This window comes from Aquarana catesbeiana, linkage group LG04 (assembly GCF_042186555.1).
Source record: "Aquarana catesbeiana isolate 2022-GZ linkage group LG04, ASM4218655v1, whole genome shotgun sequence".
NCBI classification, from domain to species: Eukaryota; Metazoa; Chordata; class Amphibia; order Anura; family Ranidae; genus Aquarana; species Aquarana catesbeiana.
This window is the reverse complement of record NC_133327.1, coordinates 69,594,578-69,611,693: the sequence shown is the minus strand read 5'-3', so window position 1 is coordinate 69,611,693 and position 17,116 is coordinate 69,594,578. Positions and strand designations below refer to the sequence as shown.

The window sequence follows — 17,116 nt, the reverse complement described above, 5'->3', positions numbered from 1 at the left end:
TGTAAACCATTGAACAAAAGAAACGACCAAGGCTCACAGCCTCAATCAAAGGGCTAATCCCTGGTAGTAGAGAGAGCCAAACCAGATTATATTTTTATGTAATCTGTTTGTGGATCACTAGGAAATTCATTTTGTATAGCAATATATGTTCTTACATATATGTATTTATACAGCGCAGACAATTTATGCAGCACTTTATATATGGTATGTTCACGTCAGTCCCTGCCCTCAACGAGCTCACAATCTAAAGCTGGCAATAGATGGATAGAATTTTTAAAAGAAAATCTTAAGAAAATTTGCATGGCAATTCTCAGAACATTCTCCGAATGTTCAAATGTTGTTCAAAAGATTTTGTGTGCTTTTAACATTTGATTTTAAAATTAATGGACTTCACTAAATGAAAGCCACATACATTGTTAGAATTTTTTTCAAGAAAATGTTTTCATCCTGCTCCTTTTAAATCGTCTCATCACTGTGTTTGAAAAGGAATGTCGATTTGACCCAGTAATGACCAGAAAAATAAGCAAACTTTATTGGAACATTCTTTTGCTAAGAATTTTTATTGGAAGCTCTACCCATCTATGTCCAGCTTTGTGTCTCTATCTCTTTTTTTTTTAAATCAGGGAAAGTCCTTATCTTTGATGTATGCATTCACATATTAGGGCCAATTATTACACCTGTATGTCTTTGGGTTGAAACCTACACAGCCACAGGGTGAACATGCCAACTCCATGCAGATAGTGCGCAGGCGGGGATTCTGAGGACTGTAAGGCAGGATCACCAACCACTAAGCCACTGTGCTGCCTATATGTCTGAATGGGTAGAATAAAGTCCAATTTGAGTGCATTTTCTTTCTTGGATGTATAGTTGATAGTATGTGATAATGATGGAGCGCTTCTTCCATATACGAACTCACATCTCCACTTATCCTACTCTTACACTTTATACGTATAGGTATAATGGCTGATAATGGGAAAGATGTGAAGATAGATGTGTTTATTATATTACTTATCCATCTAAGTATGCCATATCCTTTCTCTGAAAGGTACATTTGGACAGATTTATTTATCAAAGTACCAAGAAATAGTCATGTATATTTTATAGTGAGCTAAGACTCAGTAAAAGTAATCATGGTAGATTGGAACTTTTAGGAGTATTGGATCCAGTGTTAACATTTCTGTAGCCAGAGCTGGGCTGTCTAGAGGTATCTGAAGGGGTTAAAGTGGAAATAAACTCTCCCATTAACTATGTTTAATCCATATGCTTCTAGCATTAGTAAATACCGTAGATAGGAACTATTATTATATTTACTTGTTTTAAACGTTTATTTTTAACATTTCTTTAGTTGCTTCCTGGTTTCTGGCATTTTCTGTCTTTTATTTGGATGAGGGGCTTTCTACGCATGGCTCGAAATGCTATGGGGGTGTTTTTCAAAGTGATTTCCCAACCAAATAAAACATGGAGACATGGATGGATGGTGGAGTTTCCTTTGAATATTAAAAATGAATCAAATAGCATTTTCAGTTTGTGGTGCTCAGATCAGAGACAGTTAAAGTGATACTAAAGTTTCAAATTTTTGTTAAAAATAACAAACATGTTATACTTACCTGCCCTGTGCAGTAGATTTGCACATAGTAGCCCAGATCCTCCTCTTCTCAGGTACCTCTTCGGTGTTGAGTGCCCCTACAGCAAGCAGCTTGCTATGGGGGCACCCGAGCCACAGCTCCCTTTGTCCATTCAGACACAAAACCTCACCCGTCCCCTTTCTCTCCTCATTGGCTGACTGACTTTGATTGACAGCAGCAGGAGCAAATGGTGCTGCACTGCTGTCTTAGCCAATAAGGAGGGAAGTCCTGGGCAGTTGAGACCCTCCTACAACATTGCTGGATCTAGATGGGGCTCAGGTAAATATTTTTAGGGGGCAGCTGCACACAGAAGGCTTTTTATCTTAATTCATAGAATACATTAAGATAAAAAAACTTTTGCCTTTACTTCCACTTTATGTTCCACTTTAAGATTAAGATGGCCATACACTAGTAGAGTTTCATTATAAAAAAAAAATTCTAATCATTAGTGGGGTCAAATCAATGTTAATTTTTGACCGCAGTGATGAGAACATTTGAAAAAATCAAATGTTAAAAGCTTTTTTTTTTCTTTTTTTTTTTTTTTTTTTAAGTAATTTAAAACAACATTGTCATGTCATTGAATGTACTGATGAGATTTTGTGTTTAAAACTCTATTAGTGTATGGTTAGCCAAGAACAAGGCAGTAATTCAACTGCTGGAGCCACACCGGAGCCAAAACCTGCAAACTTGTTGGACAATCTCTTTGCAACTGAAAGCAGATTATTCCCCTATCTATAGAGAAAAGGGAACATATGGATTCACCATGCATGCACAGCATATATCCTTTGGTCAACCTTTATCTTATGCTGGATGAAATATGGAGGCTGCCTTTGCTGATCTTCATCTGAAAACTCTGGTTTCAGTGCTTTGAAATCCTGACCTGGAATAAGCATGTGGCCAGTGAAATATAAGTGATGTCAGAACTTCTAAACAGTATACTTATTCAGGGTTTTCTTTAAAAAAATAATTATGAGCTTCTTACAACGTTCATTAGAAGTTGCAGCAAGTCCAATAGAGCCCACCTCATTTGCTAGCTGTAGGAGGTCCAGCATCGGCCCTTTCTCAACCAGGATTCCTTGGAACATTAGGGGTCCTCTAGAGTTTGCTAGGGGTTCCATGAGCTGTGGCTGATTGACCTCCCATTTGATGGTGCTTGCATAATTCTGGAGCCTATGCTAATTGGCAGAGCCATTTTCATGACACTAATGGTCTTTTTAGCTGTCTATAAAAGAGGTATTCTAACCACCATGGCAAAAGGGGAATTTTTCCCACTGATGTCCAACAAATTGGTTGTAGAAGGGGCCTGAAATTTACTTCATGTGGTCCTCTTGGGTAAAAAGGTTGAGTAAGGCTGATCTAGCCCTTTCCTCCCAAGCCTTAGGCTGGTCATAGACGGTTCGAATCTTGGCCGGTACAGTCGGAAGCGGCCGAGATTCGAACCATGTGTGGGCAGGCTGAATGTACTAAATCGATCCATCAACTTGGGTACAACCAGCCTGCCAGATTTACCTGTGATTATCACTAGTGCTGCTATAGCTACTAGCAATAATCACTGTCTTCACAGCTTTCACCGCCCAGTACCCTGCTACCCCACCCCACACCCCACCCCCCCGGCTGGAAGAACTCAATGTCTCGGTAGGAGGGATTCCCCTGTCAGTGTTGGGGGAATCCTGCAAATTTTCTTTCCTGCAAACCCGTGGATGCAGGAAAGAGATTTGGACTGTCTATAGCCTGCACAACTGTCCATGGCCCGCCTCTTTCATTCATTGTAATTAATTTCTTTTAATGATGGAAGGTCAGCATCACACCTGGGTGTTACCACAGCATCCGTTTTTCAGAAAGCTATGTACGGCCCTGCCAGCCCCTCCAACCAGCCTTGATCTGCCTGCATTGCACAAGGGAGCACAGAGACCTAGTGATCATGTCACTGGGTCTCAAATAAGGTAAGTAATGACAACAGAAAGATTTTATTCAATCATTTAATTACTGTATTGTTCGGGGGGAGCGTAGGGAGAAACCGGGGAAGGCAAAATATAAGCAGGTTAAACCTCAGCTGTAAGGTATTTTACTCATCTGCTGCTTCCATACGCTTTATAGGTAAACTGGTAATAAAACTTGCAGAAGATTTTTAGAGGCTTTATATCAAATTATGCAAGTGGCAAATGAAATCAAGTCACATAATAAGTCATTAAGCCCAGTTTGCGGATGAAATAATAAGTACCTGGTTTCAATTAACACTACGTGGGAACGTGTGGGCCAGGAATATCGTCGCATTTCAAAAGAAGTCTCGATAAGGTGACTCTAAAATGTACTTACACATTGATAATAAGGCTGGGGCTTTATTCTGCAGCTGGCAGACATCTGAAGAAAGACACTCTATGCACTATTATAGAACCAGAAAGGGACGTGTCAAAGATCAGACCAAGTGTCTAGCGTGGAATCGAGGACAGAGGAAATTTGAATGTGCGGAAAAGGGAGGCACTGCGAATGTGGGGGAGAATTACAATCCCTCATTTCTACCTTTTATTTCTGAAACGCCGTGCATCAGAAATACACCGCATAGAGAGAATACAAAGCCGCTAGGAGCCATGCCTCCGCCTGACCCCGGCAAAATACTGTACAGTGAAAGAAATATTCTCCGGAGATTTTGGCTCTCTGTTTTTTTTTCCTATCTGCGGTGGAAATGAGAGAAGAGTAGCTGCATTGTGCTCCGGAGCAAGGGCTGATACATGGCGGGTCGGATGATGTCTATAATGGGGCCCTATATCATGGACCTCTACTTACAATTTACAGGTACACATCAGTCACATGTAGAAAGCAGATTTCCAAATGGATTCAAAATATAAATGTAAAAGTGGCTGACAACACTTACATTTAAAGTGGCTGACAACACTTACATATATCCAGTGAAGTGAATTGCCTCAGGTTATACAAAGAAATTAAACAAATCAAGTTGTACCTGTTTATCCGCAGTTCTTGGTCTTCTACAGCTTTCTAAGGCCTCATGCATACTATGCGTTTTCTCAGCTCCTCTATAAAGCCTTTTCTCCCGGCAGGAGAAAAGCAGCTTTAAAAAAACATGGTATACTGTATGCCACGTACTGCACAGGCATTTAATCACGATTGTGCACATGCACAGTGCATTCTATTGGCCAGAATATTAATTTATTCTGGCCATTAGAATGTGTTAACGCACAGTAGTGTTTATATAATAATAGTGTTTCATATTACTGTATATGGTTTTGGTAAATATAAAGGAAAATTGTACAAGATCACAAAAATTGTTCAAATCTTCCATGCAGGGACACAGACAGCAATAAAAACCTGGCAGGGCTTCTAAACCCTTGCGGCTTCATACAAGACAAAAAAATGTTTTCAGAACTCTCAAAAATAGCAAAACATGATTGTGAGTTTTACTGTATCTCACCTGTATGCTATTTCTCCTTACCTCTGTACCTCCTATGTAGGTGCTAGAGATTGTATATAGTTTTGGGCTTTTCTGCTTAACCACTTCAATAACTTAGTACGTCATATGACGTCCTCGAATTTGTGAAGGGATATCTGATATCATTATTTCCAGCCGGCGTTTCTGTGCACGATAAGAACGATCATAGCAGCAGTTCTGCCGCTTGATCGTTCTTATAGGCGACGGGATGGGATTTCCCCTCCTCCCGCCGCCATCTGGTGCTTTTCCAGGCTCTCCCGTGCCATTGGGGGCCCGGAGAACGAATAATCCGGCGGGTTTCGGATGATGACGATAGAGATTTCCTTCATCTCTATGACCTTCGGAGGCCCGGGCGTGACGTTATGACGTCAAGCCCGGGTTCCCGGAAGTAATTTTTAGAAGAATTTTTATTCTCGATCCCATGCTTTCCAGCCTGGAGGAGAGATGTGGGGTCTTATTGACCCCGCATCTCTCCATAAAGAGGACCTGTCACAATAGATTCCTATTACAAGGGATGTTTACATTCCTTGTAATAGGAATAAAAGTGATCAAAAAATGTAAAAAAAAGTGTAAAAATAAAAAAAATTAAGTAAAAAAAATTTTTAAAACGCCCCTGTCCCCGGTAGCTTGCATTCAGAAGCGAACGCACATTTAAGTCCCGCCCACATATGTAAACGCCGTTCAAACCACCGAGGTATCGCCACGTGCGTTAGAGCATGTGCAACAATTCTAGCACTAGACCTCCTCTGTCACTCTAAACTGGTAACCTGTAAAAAGTTTCAAAGCGTCGCCTATGGAGATTTTTAAGTACCAAAGTTTGGCGCCATTCCATGAGTGTGCGCAATTTTAAAGCGTGACATGTTAGGTATCTATTTACTCGGCGTAACATCATCTTTCACATTATACAAAAAAATTGGGCTAACTTTACTGTTTTGTTATTTTTTAACTCATGAAACCGCTTTTTTTAAAAAAAAAAAGCATTTGAAAAATGATTGCGCAAATACCGTGCAAGGTAAAATGTTGCAATGACCGCCATTTTATTCCCTAGGGTGTCTGCTAAAATAAAAAACATAATGTTTGGGGGTTCTGAGTAATTTTCTAGCAAAAAAATTATGATTTTTACATGTAGGAGAGAAGTGCCAGAATAGGCCCGGTATTGAAGTGGTTAACAGAGAAGCAGACAGGCAAATTTGGGTGCTGTCTGCTTAACAGGGGGAAGGGGAAGTCGGAAGGGGAAGGGGAAGTGATTGATTAGTGAGGTCTGCTCAGTGTGCTCTGATGCTGATTCATGCTGATGCTGATTTCACACTGATCCAATGGTGCTGATTCATGTTAGACAGTGGGAGGAAACCCGGCAGGTGAAAGCACGGCTGTAGATACAGCCCTGGCCAATTAGCAGGGGAGGTGCCCCATTGTATGTTTGGTGACTGTATTTATATTGCAAGAGCACATGGTGGGGTTCCAGTCCAGCCCACCTCTGGGGAGAGAGGTTCTGGCGGGGAGGAAGCAGCTGCCTCTTCCAAGCAAGAGGGCTGAGGGCCTGAAGCCTGAAAGCTACAACCCAGAGTTCCTGTGCAAGCCGACTGAGGGAGAAAGTCTCATGTCACTGGTATAGAGTGTCGCTTGGAAGTTGGAAAATGGCTACCAGCTGTCCCTGGACATTTTGTGAGTACAGACCCCGAAAGGATCCTCAAGACTAAGTGTGTGTTGCTAAAATCATCCCATTGGTCCTAGAAGTCGGCATCCTTGGTGTGTGAGCTAAAGGAGACACTGCTTTTGGGCCCCACAACAATGACTGAGCCCAACACAGCTTCCCCTTTTGTCCTGCGTTAAAGATGGCCCTGGCCACCAAATATACATGAAAGTCCCAGACTCTGAAAGCACGCTTATGAATAACCTGGACGGAATTTAGCAACTCTTATAGGTACCAAGTTTCTTTTAGAAACGAGTGCATTATAGGAGCAGGATTTAGTAGTAGACCATATCTGTACCCAGGTTGTATCAAAAGACAAACTATTTCAAACCTTTTATAACCAGATCCCATCACTCTTTGCAAATCAGAAACAAGGCACCGTGCTTCCCTAAACACACAGCAACAATGAGGCCCTTTTACAACTGAACTGTCAAGAGCCTTCTGACTCCTCTTAGGCAGCACATAGATGATTAATTGTGTTTAATTTTGTTTCATTTAACCAGCAGGTTGAATGAAAAATGACTTGAATCCCCCATCTACACATTCAATGTGTATGGGGAATTCTCCCTGCTTAGATATCGTATTCTGACAGAAGGAAAAATACACCAATAAGCGCCACTAGCTATAGCCAGCAGCGCTGATGGAGCCAAGATTTTCTCCATACAGCCACTATGCCCATACTGTCCCTGCCGATTGGCCAAATTTCAATCCATGTATGGTTGGCTTTAGTATCCCATGCACTTCCCTATCCCTACAGGCTAAATGCAGTCACAGATATTCAAAGGTGGCTAGAAGATGGAAACAAAAATAGCACAACTTTACTTTTGAGGTTTGCCGCACCCTCCTTTAACCATACTGCCTACGGAATGACTTATGGTAAATACTCCCCTGATCATAAAGGGTTGAAGTAGGTGAAGTGTCAGTGTTTGCAAGTGATGCAACCAGTTGAAGCATTGCTTCTAGTAATCAGCCATGCAGAGTAAATATGAGTGCAGTCATTAAAAGCGCTTGTTATCACAAAACAGATTTTCATGTATTTTTTAATATTACAGCCATTATTAGCCATTGTTGGAGGAGAAGGTGGAGAAACTTTTCAGACTGACATTGTTGAAATAATCAGGACTATAAAGCCACACTGCTACATCCTTTTTCTGTAGCTAAATCTGAACGCTCTTTCAAATAGAGAGTTCCTGTTTAAAGACCAACTCTGGGCAAACACCCCCCCCCCCCCCCCGCCTCACCAAAAGCCTCTCCCCCTGGAGACTACATACCCCCCAGTGTGTATTTTACTTTTTTGTTCTTATATTTACCTTTTCTAAAATTTCTAGGCTTGTCACATGATGTGCAGGTTTCCCTTCCTCTTGGCCTCTTCTCTGGTGCTGGGCAGTGCTCATTGATGCACAGAGCAGTGCAGATATCATCACGCTCTGCATCATTACACTGTAAATGCAGGGCACTTGTGGATGTTCCCTCAGGGGTGGGATCGTGATGCCCTGCACTCACTGTATGTCCTCAGTCATCCGGGCTGAATGATGATCAGTGCCATTCAACTTGGGAGACTGAAACCCTCTAGTGGTGGAAACAAATTACTGCAGGGGACAGTAAAATTGCATGATTTAAAATAAAAGAATACATCATTTAGAATTGTTACTGTACTGTACCAAATAAATGCATAAAAAAATTAAAAATATAGATTCCCTATATGTGATCTTCAGTAATTTGTGTATGACTGGTGAAATAAATTCTAAAATAAAGATTATCTGAGGGTGGTTATGGATTCCCTCTATTTATTCCATATATGTATTAACTTGTCTATTCCTATAGTTAGCTAGTCTATTAAAACTCTGATAATGTTAGTGTTGAGAGTACAATGATATAAGGTTAGCTATGAAAACAAACACACTGCTTAGTAAAACAACGTCTTATTTATTTACCAAGAAAATAGGAAAATGCTAGCATAAAAACACTAAAGGAAAATATTACAGAGCATATAACAAAAGAAAATCAAAGATACTTTTCGCAAGGCTGTCCTCTAGATATTGTCTCTTCAGCTGGGCTCAAGATGGTAACAGGGAGCCATGAGGCTCAGAGAACCATCAGGCAAGAGCAACAAAAAGGAATCAATTTCCCTTCTGTGTGCACTTTTACACTGCATTCAGACCCCCTCGTAACCACACCCCACTAGCCTCCTGTCCAGTGAGATATTGCCAAGAGGCAGTCCTTTGAATATATTATATTTCTGTCCATCCTGCTGTACTGGCCTCTAGGGGCAGTATTCGTCCATGGATCATCGCTATGTGACCCGGGTCATCTTCATTGACTGTTGGTCCTTTGATCTTATGTAGCCCACCTTCAGCAATGGTCCTCTTTGAAGAGTGTTAATCAAGGATTTCAATCTTATCACACCAGTTGGTCAGGAGCCAAGCTTTTGTTCTGCAAAGCTTTGATGTGCAACTTGTTACATTCCAGTCACCTGGTTGTATCAACCAGAAGGAAAACTCCAGAAATTTGATATTAAACCATGTTGCCTTCCAACAACTGGTCAATGACATTACTCTTTTTTTTCCTTTGACAGATAACAAATATGCCCCGGCGGTGACTCTGAATGGCTTCATCTTCATTCTGGGAGGAGCTTATGCCAGAGCAACAACCATCTATGACCCAGAGAAAGGCAACATAAAAGCTGGACCCAACATGAATCACTCCAGACAGTTCTGCAGGTGAGAACAATACATACAGTACAGCAGCGTCCTGATATGGTTGAAAAAAAGTAAAATTAACTACTTACATCTTTAATGGGTTACAAGGCAACACTGTGACATCATCAACTATGTACTGTAAGTGCGGTGCATACAGTGTGGTTCATCTTGTTCTGTGCAGTTTTATAAGCAGTGGATCAGATCCACCTCTTATTTGCAATAACTGGACAGTGTATATATATATATATTTTGAATGATAATTATTATAGCCAAGATATGAGCTTTTTTCCTCAGTGAAGGTTGCAGTACATGAACATTTTGATGAAATATATACCTGTGCATGGGTAACTGCATGCTTTTAAAGTATCTTTTTTGTTCAGTGTGATACGTACACATTTTTTATGTTACTATAGATACTTAAAATGGCCTGAAAAAGTATTCATACCCCTTTACATTTTCCACATTTTGGCATGTTACAACCACAAACGTAAATGTATTTTATTGGGATTTTGTGTGATTAGACTAATACAAAACGGCACATAATTGTGAAGTGGAAGGAAAATGATAAATGGTTTTCAAAATGTTTTACAAATAAATATGTGAAAAGTGTGGCGTGCATTTGTATTCAGCCCACTTTACACTGATACCCCTAACTAAAATCTAGTGGAACCAATTGCCTTCAGAAGTCACCTAATTAGTAAATAGAGTCCTACCTGTGTGTAATTTAATCTCAGTAAAAATACAGCTGTTCTGTGAAGCCCCCAGAGGTTTGTTAGAGAACCTTAGTGAACAACCAGCATCGTGAAGGCCAAGGAACACACCAGACAGGTCAGGGATAAAGTAAGGGAGAAGTTTAAAGCAGGGTTAGATTATAAAAAAATATCCCAAGCTTTGAACAACTCTTGGAGGACTGTTCAGACCATCATCTGAAAATGGAAAGAGTATGGCACAACTTCAAACTTACCAAGACATGGCCAGCCACCAAAACTGACATGCCAGGCAAGGAGAGCATTAATCAGAGAAGCAGCAGAGAGGTGGTCCATGGTAACTCTGGAGGAGCTGCAGAGATCCACAGCTCAGGTGGGAGAATCTGTCCGACAACTATTAGTCGTGCACTCCACAAATTTGGCCTTTATGGAAGAGTGGCAAGAAGAAGGCCATTGTTGAAAGAAAGCCATAAGAAGTTTGCGAGAAGTCATGTGGTGGACACAGCAAACATGTGGAACAAGGTGCTCTGGTCAGATGAGACCAAAATGTAAAAGCAAAACCTTATCTGTGGCGGAAAACTAACACTGCACATCACCCTGAACACACCATCCCCACCGTGAAACATGGTGGTGGCAGCCTCATGTTGTGAGGATGCTTTTCTTCAGCAGCGACAGGGAAGCTGGTCAGGGTTAATGGGAAGATGGATAGAGCCAAATACAGGGCAATCTTAGATGAAAATCTGTTAGAGTCTGCAAATGACTTGAGACTGGGATGGAGGTTCACCTTCCAGCAGGACAATGACCCTAAACATACAGCCAGAGCTACAATGGAATGGTTTAGATCAAAAGTATATTATGTATTAGAATGGCCCAGACAAAGTCCAGACCTAAATCCAGTTGAGAATCTGTAGCAAGACTTGAATTGCTGTTCACAGATGCTCTCAATCCAATCTGACAGAGCTGGAGCTAGTTTGCAAAGAAGAATGGGCAAAAATGTCACTTTCTAGATGTGCAAAGCTGGTAGAGACATCCCCAAAAAGACTTGCAGTGTAAGGTGGTTTTACAAAGAACTGACTCAGGGGGGCTGAATACAAATGCACGCCACACTTTTCACATATTTATTTGTAAATATTTATCATTTTCCTTCCACTTCACAATGTGCCACTTTGGGGTCTATCACATAAAATCCCAATAAAATAAATTTACGTTTTTGGTTGTAATATGACAAAATGTGGAACATGTCAAGGGGTAGGAATACTTTTTCAAGGCACTGTAGCTGTCTATGAAATACAACTGTGTCTATGGAATGGTGTATTTATATACTCCTACAGTGTATAGGTCACAAATCAATATCTCCCAGCGGGAGCGAACAGAAAGGATCAATTTATCTAAGTGTAACGTATCAGTATGCTCACAATTATTAAGGTGTACTTAAACTTAAGAACAAAAATATAACATATTTCAGTCTTTAGATGCAGTGGATGCATTCATTTCTTTTTTTTGATCCTGTCTAAAAATCTAAAATATATTAGTCCTTATTCAGAATGACACCAGATCTATTATTTATTACAGATTTTTTTTTTCAAATATTGATTTTATTATGTTTTTCAACAAAGAAATACAGAAAGGGTACAGGACAACTGTAGTTATGATAGACAATATAATGTTACATGTGGGCTTTCCAGCAAGAGTTTATTACAGATTTTTATATATCACTGACAAATTGTGAAGCACTTTACATTACATACTGTACTTTTACATAATTTCAAAGAAGATAAGATCCAGGAGGACTTACTCCTTCTCAAGGCGTCCAGATTGCACAGGAAACAGTCTATAACACTCACACTTCTGGCCAGCCCCAACAATGACCCATCTAGGATCGAAAACATTTATTTTGTGCTGCAAGCTTAAAAAATACATGTATACCTTTTTGTGAAATAATGTTTTAAAAAATACGTTTGCGCAACCACAACCAACTGATATTTGTACTCTTGCAAGCACCTGAGTGTAATATAGTATTTTGATAATGCAGCTCCATATTATTTAATAACCCATCCAGGACTGATTCAAGACTGACCGACATTAGACGGCAATAACACATCCCAATAAAAGGGATAGTAAATGCAAAGGTAGTATATATTATACAGTATCTCACAAAAGTGAGTACACCCCTCACATTTTTGTAAATATTTTATTCTATCTTTTCATGTGACAACACTGAAGAAATGAAACTTTGCTACAATGTAAAGTAGTGAGTGTACAGCTTGTATAACAGTGTAAATTTGCTGTCCCCTCAAAATAACTCAACACACAGCCATTAATGTCTAAACAGCTGGCAACAAACGTTAGTACACCCCAAGTGAAAATGTCCAAATTGGCCCCAAAGTGTGAAGATTTTGTGTGGCCACCATTATTTTCCAGCACTGCCTTAATCCTCTTGGGCATGGAGTTCACTAGAGCTTCACAGATTGCCACCGGAGTCCTCTTCCACTCCTGCCTGATGACATCACGGAGCTGGTGGATGTTAGAGACCTTGCGCTCCTCCACCTTCTGTTTGAGGATGCCCCATAGATGCTCAATAGAGTTTAGGTCTGGAGACATGCTTGACTAGTCCATCACCTTTACCCTCAGCTTTTTTAGCAAGGCAGTGGTCATCTTGGAGGTGTGTTTGGAGTCGTTATCATGTTGGAATACTGCCCTGTGGCCCAGTCTCCAAAGGAGGGGATCATGCTCTGCTTCAGTATGTCACAGTACATGTTGGCATTCATAGTTCCCTCAATAAACTGTAGCTCCCCAGTGCCGGCAGCACTCATGCAGCCCCAGACCATGATACTCCCACCACTATACTTGACTGTAGGCAAGACACACTTGTCTTTGTACTCCCCACCTGGTTGCCACCACACACATTTGACACCATCTGAACCAAATAAGTTTATCTTGGTCTCATCAGACCACAGGACATGGTTCCAGTAATCCATGTCCTTAGTCTGCTTGTCTTCAGAAAACTGTTTGCGGGCTTCCTTGTGCATCATCTTTAGAAGAGGTTTACATCTGGGACAACAGTCATGCAGACCAATTTGATGCAGTGTATGGTCTGAGCACTGACAGGCTGACCCCCCACCCCTTCAACCTCTGCAGCAATGCAAGACAACCTCTGGATATGACGCTGAGCATGTGCACTCAACTTCTTTGGTCGAACATGGCGAGGCCTGTTCTGAGTGGAACCTGTCTTGTTAAACCGCTGTATGGTCATGGCCACCATGCTGCAGCTCAGTTTCAGGGTCTTGGCAATCATCTTATAGCCTAGGCCATCTTTATGTAGAGCAACAATTCTTTTTTTCAGATCCTCAGAGAGTTCTTTGCCATGAGGTGCCATGTTGAACTTCCAGTGACCAGTATGAGAGAGTGGGAGCGATAACACCAAATTTAACACACCTGCTCCCCATTCACACCTGAGACCCTGTAACACTAACGAGTCACATGACACCGGGGAAGGAAAATGGCTAATTGGGCCCAATTTGGACATTTTTACTTAGGGGTGTACTCACTTTTGTTGCAAGCGGTTTAGACATTAATGGCTGTGTGTTGAGTTATTTTGAGGGGACAGCAAATTTACACTGTTATACAAGCTGTACACTCACTACTTTACATTGTAGCAAAGTGTCATTTCTTCAGTGTTGTCACATGAAAAGATAATAAAATATTTACAAAAAATTGAGGGGTGTACTCACTTTTGTGAGATACTGTATATATTGTGGCAAGTTGGGGTTTTGTAGCTCAATGGTAATGCCAAAACAGTGAGTTCACTTCATGCCAGAGATACGTTTTAGGTCTTTCCTGCCCACTTTTATTTAAAAGAACATCAAAAGTTCACACAGGTATGTCTTCCCACACAGGGGAGTTCCCACCATCAATATGAACAAAATATAACATTCAGCGTCCTGGCTCTCTTGTGGCAGCGTTACAGCTCTGAGTAGTACCTCTTGGTCCTCCTGACCATCAAACAAGGCCAGTGCTTGTGCACACATGCTGTACCTCAGCTCTGCATCTTCCTTGTAGCTCCCTAGCTCCTAGCTACTCTGTCCCTCATGGACTCTCTCTCGGGCTCGGGCCTTAGTCTGTCCTGACCTGAACAGTACGATGCCTGTGAGCAGCTCTCACTGCTCCCTGCACACACTGACCCCCAAAAAAGTATTGGGAAGCCTGCCTTTACACACACATGAACTTTAATGGCATCCCAGTCTTAGTCTGTAGGGTTCGGTATAGAGATGGCCCACCCTTTGCAGCTATAACAGCTTCAACTCTTCTGGGAAGGCTGCCCACAAGGTTTAGGAGTGTGTCTATGGGAATGTTTGACCATTCTTCCAGAAGTGCATTTGTGAGATCAGGCACTGATGTTGGCTCGTAGTCTCCACTCTGATTCATCCCAGAGGTGTTCTATCAGGTTGAGGTCAGGACTCTGTGCAGGCCAGTCAAGTTCCTCCACCCCAAACTCGCTCATCCATGTCTTTATGGACCTTGCTTTGTGCACTGGTGCGCAGTCATGTTGGAACAGGAAGGGACCACCCCCAAACTGTTCCCACAAAGTTGGGAGCATGAAATTGTCCAAAATGTCTTGGTATGCTGATGCCTTAAGAGTTCCCTTTACTGCAACTAAGGGGCCAAGCCCAACCCTTGAAAAACAACCCCACACCATAATTCCCCCTCCACCAAATTAATTGGACCAGTGCACATAGCAAGGTGGAGGAACTTGACTGGCCTGTAGTTCTCAATGTACTATCATAGCACTGTGAGCGCTATGGTAGTTCATTTATTATTCCTGTCAAAGTGTATCGGCTTGCCCGTATGAGGTACGAGCAAGCGGATACACTGCGGATCTGCAGGAAACCTGCATGGCAGCAGCGATCTGCTGATCACTGGTGCAATGCTTTACAGGCTCCTACAGCAAAAATTAAATGCACATTTTTAAATGTACATTTATTTCATTTTTTTCAAAAGCCAAACTTTTCCTTTAACATCCATGCCTATTGGTATATACTGGTGAAAGGTGTTTACCGCATCATCTCTATTTGCAGACTTGCAAATATGTCTGTTTATGTATTTGTATACACACATCTGGAGTCTGATTGGTTGCCATTGACAACGCAGACACTTTCCCTTCCCCTGGTTTACATTCATATTGCCCATTTCCTGGTCCTGGAAGCCAGTGATGGCCATTAATCTGAGTGAGTGGCAGGCTCCATCTGCTGCTGTGCCACTCGGTGCCAGCTGCCTGTGAATTCACAGCTGTTATCCAGATAATTTACAAGACAGTGTTTTCTCTAAATATTTATCAAATCATCCTCATCTACTAAATGGAGAGACAGCCAGATAAGCGGGAGAAGTTTGGTCTCCTGGCGGGATTAGCTTTCACATATGAATGTGTGATGCCGAGGAGAGTTAAGCCTTGCCGGGTGACAGGTGCCCCCCCTCCATCCACTATTACCCGTACTGCTCAGTACCTCATTGCAAATGATCATCTATACTGTGTGCTGCTACATCCTCCCAACATGCATTGTTGAGATCAGATTGACAGCCCAATTTATCTTCTACATGAAACACTCATTAGCATCTATTGGGGTCCCAAAAGCCCAGAACTGCATAGAATTTTCCAACTTGTGCAGTGCAAGAACAACAGAGGAACAGACGCCAGACAGCAGCTGAGCAAATACCAGAGCAGCTCAGCCCGCGTCATACCAAGTCTACCCAACTTCTCCAACTTTATTCCAGATCTATCTATCATCTCCCTATCAACATTTCTTAATTATCATCTATCTATTTATCATCCCCTTATCTATCCAGGACCATTCCTCCTTCTCTCCTCCTGCTCCAGGCCATTCACAGAAATGTTGCTAAGACTAATTACACCATTACTAAAGCTGGGCAGAGCTGAGGGCCACATTGTTTTAACTGGGGACAAAATTGGGGACATTCAATATTGAGTTGGCCCACCCTTTGCAGCTATAACAGTGTCAACTCTTCTGGGGAGGCTGTCCACAAGGTTTAGGAGTGTGTCTTTGGGAATGTTTGACCATTCTTCCAGAAGCGCATTTGTGAGGTCAGGCACTGATGTGGACAAGAAGGCCTGGCTTACAGACTCCACTCTAATTCATCCCAAAGCTGTTCTGTTGGGTTGAGGTCAGGACTCTGTGCAGACCAGTCAAGTTCCTCCACCAAACTCCCTCATCCATGTCTTTATGGACCTTGCTTTGTGCAACGGTGCGCAGTCATGTTGGAACAGGAAGGGGCCATCTCCAAACTGTTCCCACAAAGTTGGGAGCATGAAATTGTCCAACATGTCTTGGTATGCTGATGCCTTAAGAGTTCCCTTAACTAGAGCTAAGGGGCCAAGCCCAACCCTTGAAAAACAACCCCACACCATAATCCCCCCTCCACCAAATAAATTGGACCAGTGCACAAAGGAAGGTCCATAAATACATGGATGAGCGAGTTTAGGGTGAAGGAACTTGACTGGCCTGCACCTCAATCCAATAGAACACCTTTGGGATGAATTAGTGTGGAGACTGTGAGCTTGGTCTTCTCGTCCAACATCAGTGCCTGATCTCACAAATGTGCTTCTGGAAGAATGGTCAAACATTCCCATAGACACACTCCTAAATCTTGTGGACAGCTTTTCCAGAAGAGTTCAAGCTGTTATAGCTGCAAAGGGTGGGCCAACTCAATATTGAACCCTACGGGATGCTTTTAAAGTTAGGCGTCTCAATACTTTTGACAATATAGTGTATCTATCTGACTTTGCAACAGATTCACAAACATTGATTCCCTAAACAAAACTGTATACAGACATACTGACAAATAGTCGTTGGGTTTACATATATTGTAATGTATTCCAGTCCTACATCTCATAGATTCATACTCTATATTTTTATTGGCAGTTCATGTAACCG

The 17,116-nt window shown here is 41.7% G+C and overlaps 1 protein-coding gene across 1 annotated transcript in view; it reads left to right on the top strand.

The window, feature by feature from the left end:
• The window catches only part of KLHL29 (kelch like family member 29), a 1,311,461-nt gene that overhangs the window by 1,279,992 nt on the left and 14,353 nt on the right, over positions 1-17,116 (top strand). The window contains exon 15 of the mRNA XM_073625329.1: positions 9,339-9,483. Within this exon, the coding sequence (XP_073481430.1) occupies positions 9,339-9,483 (145 nt within the window). The remainder of the gene's footprint in view (positions 1-9,338; positions 9,484-17,116) is intronic.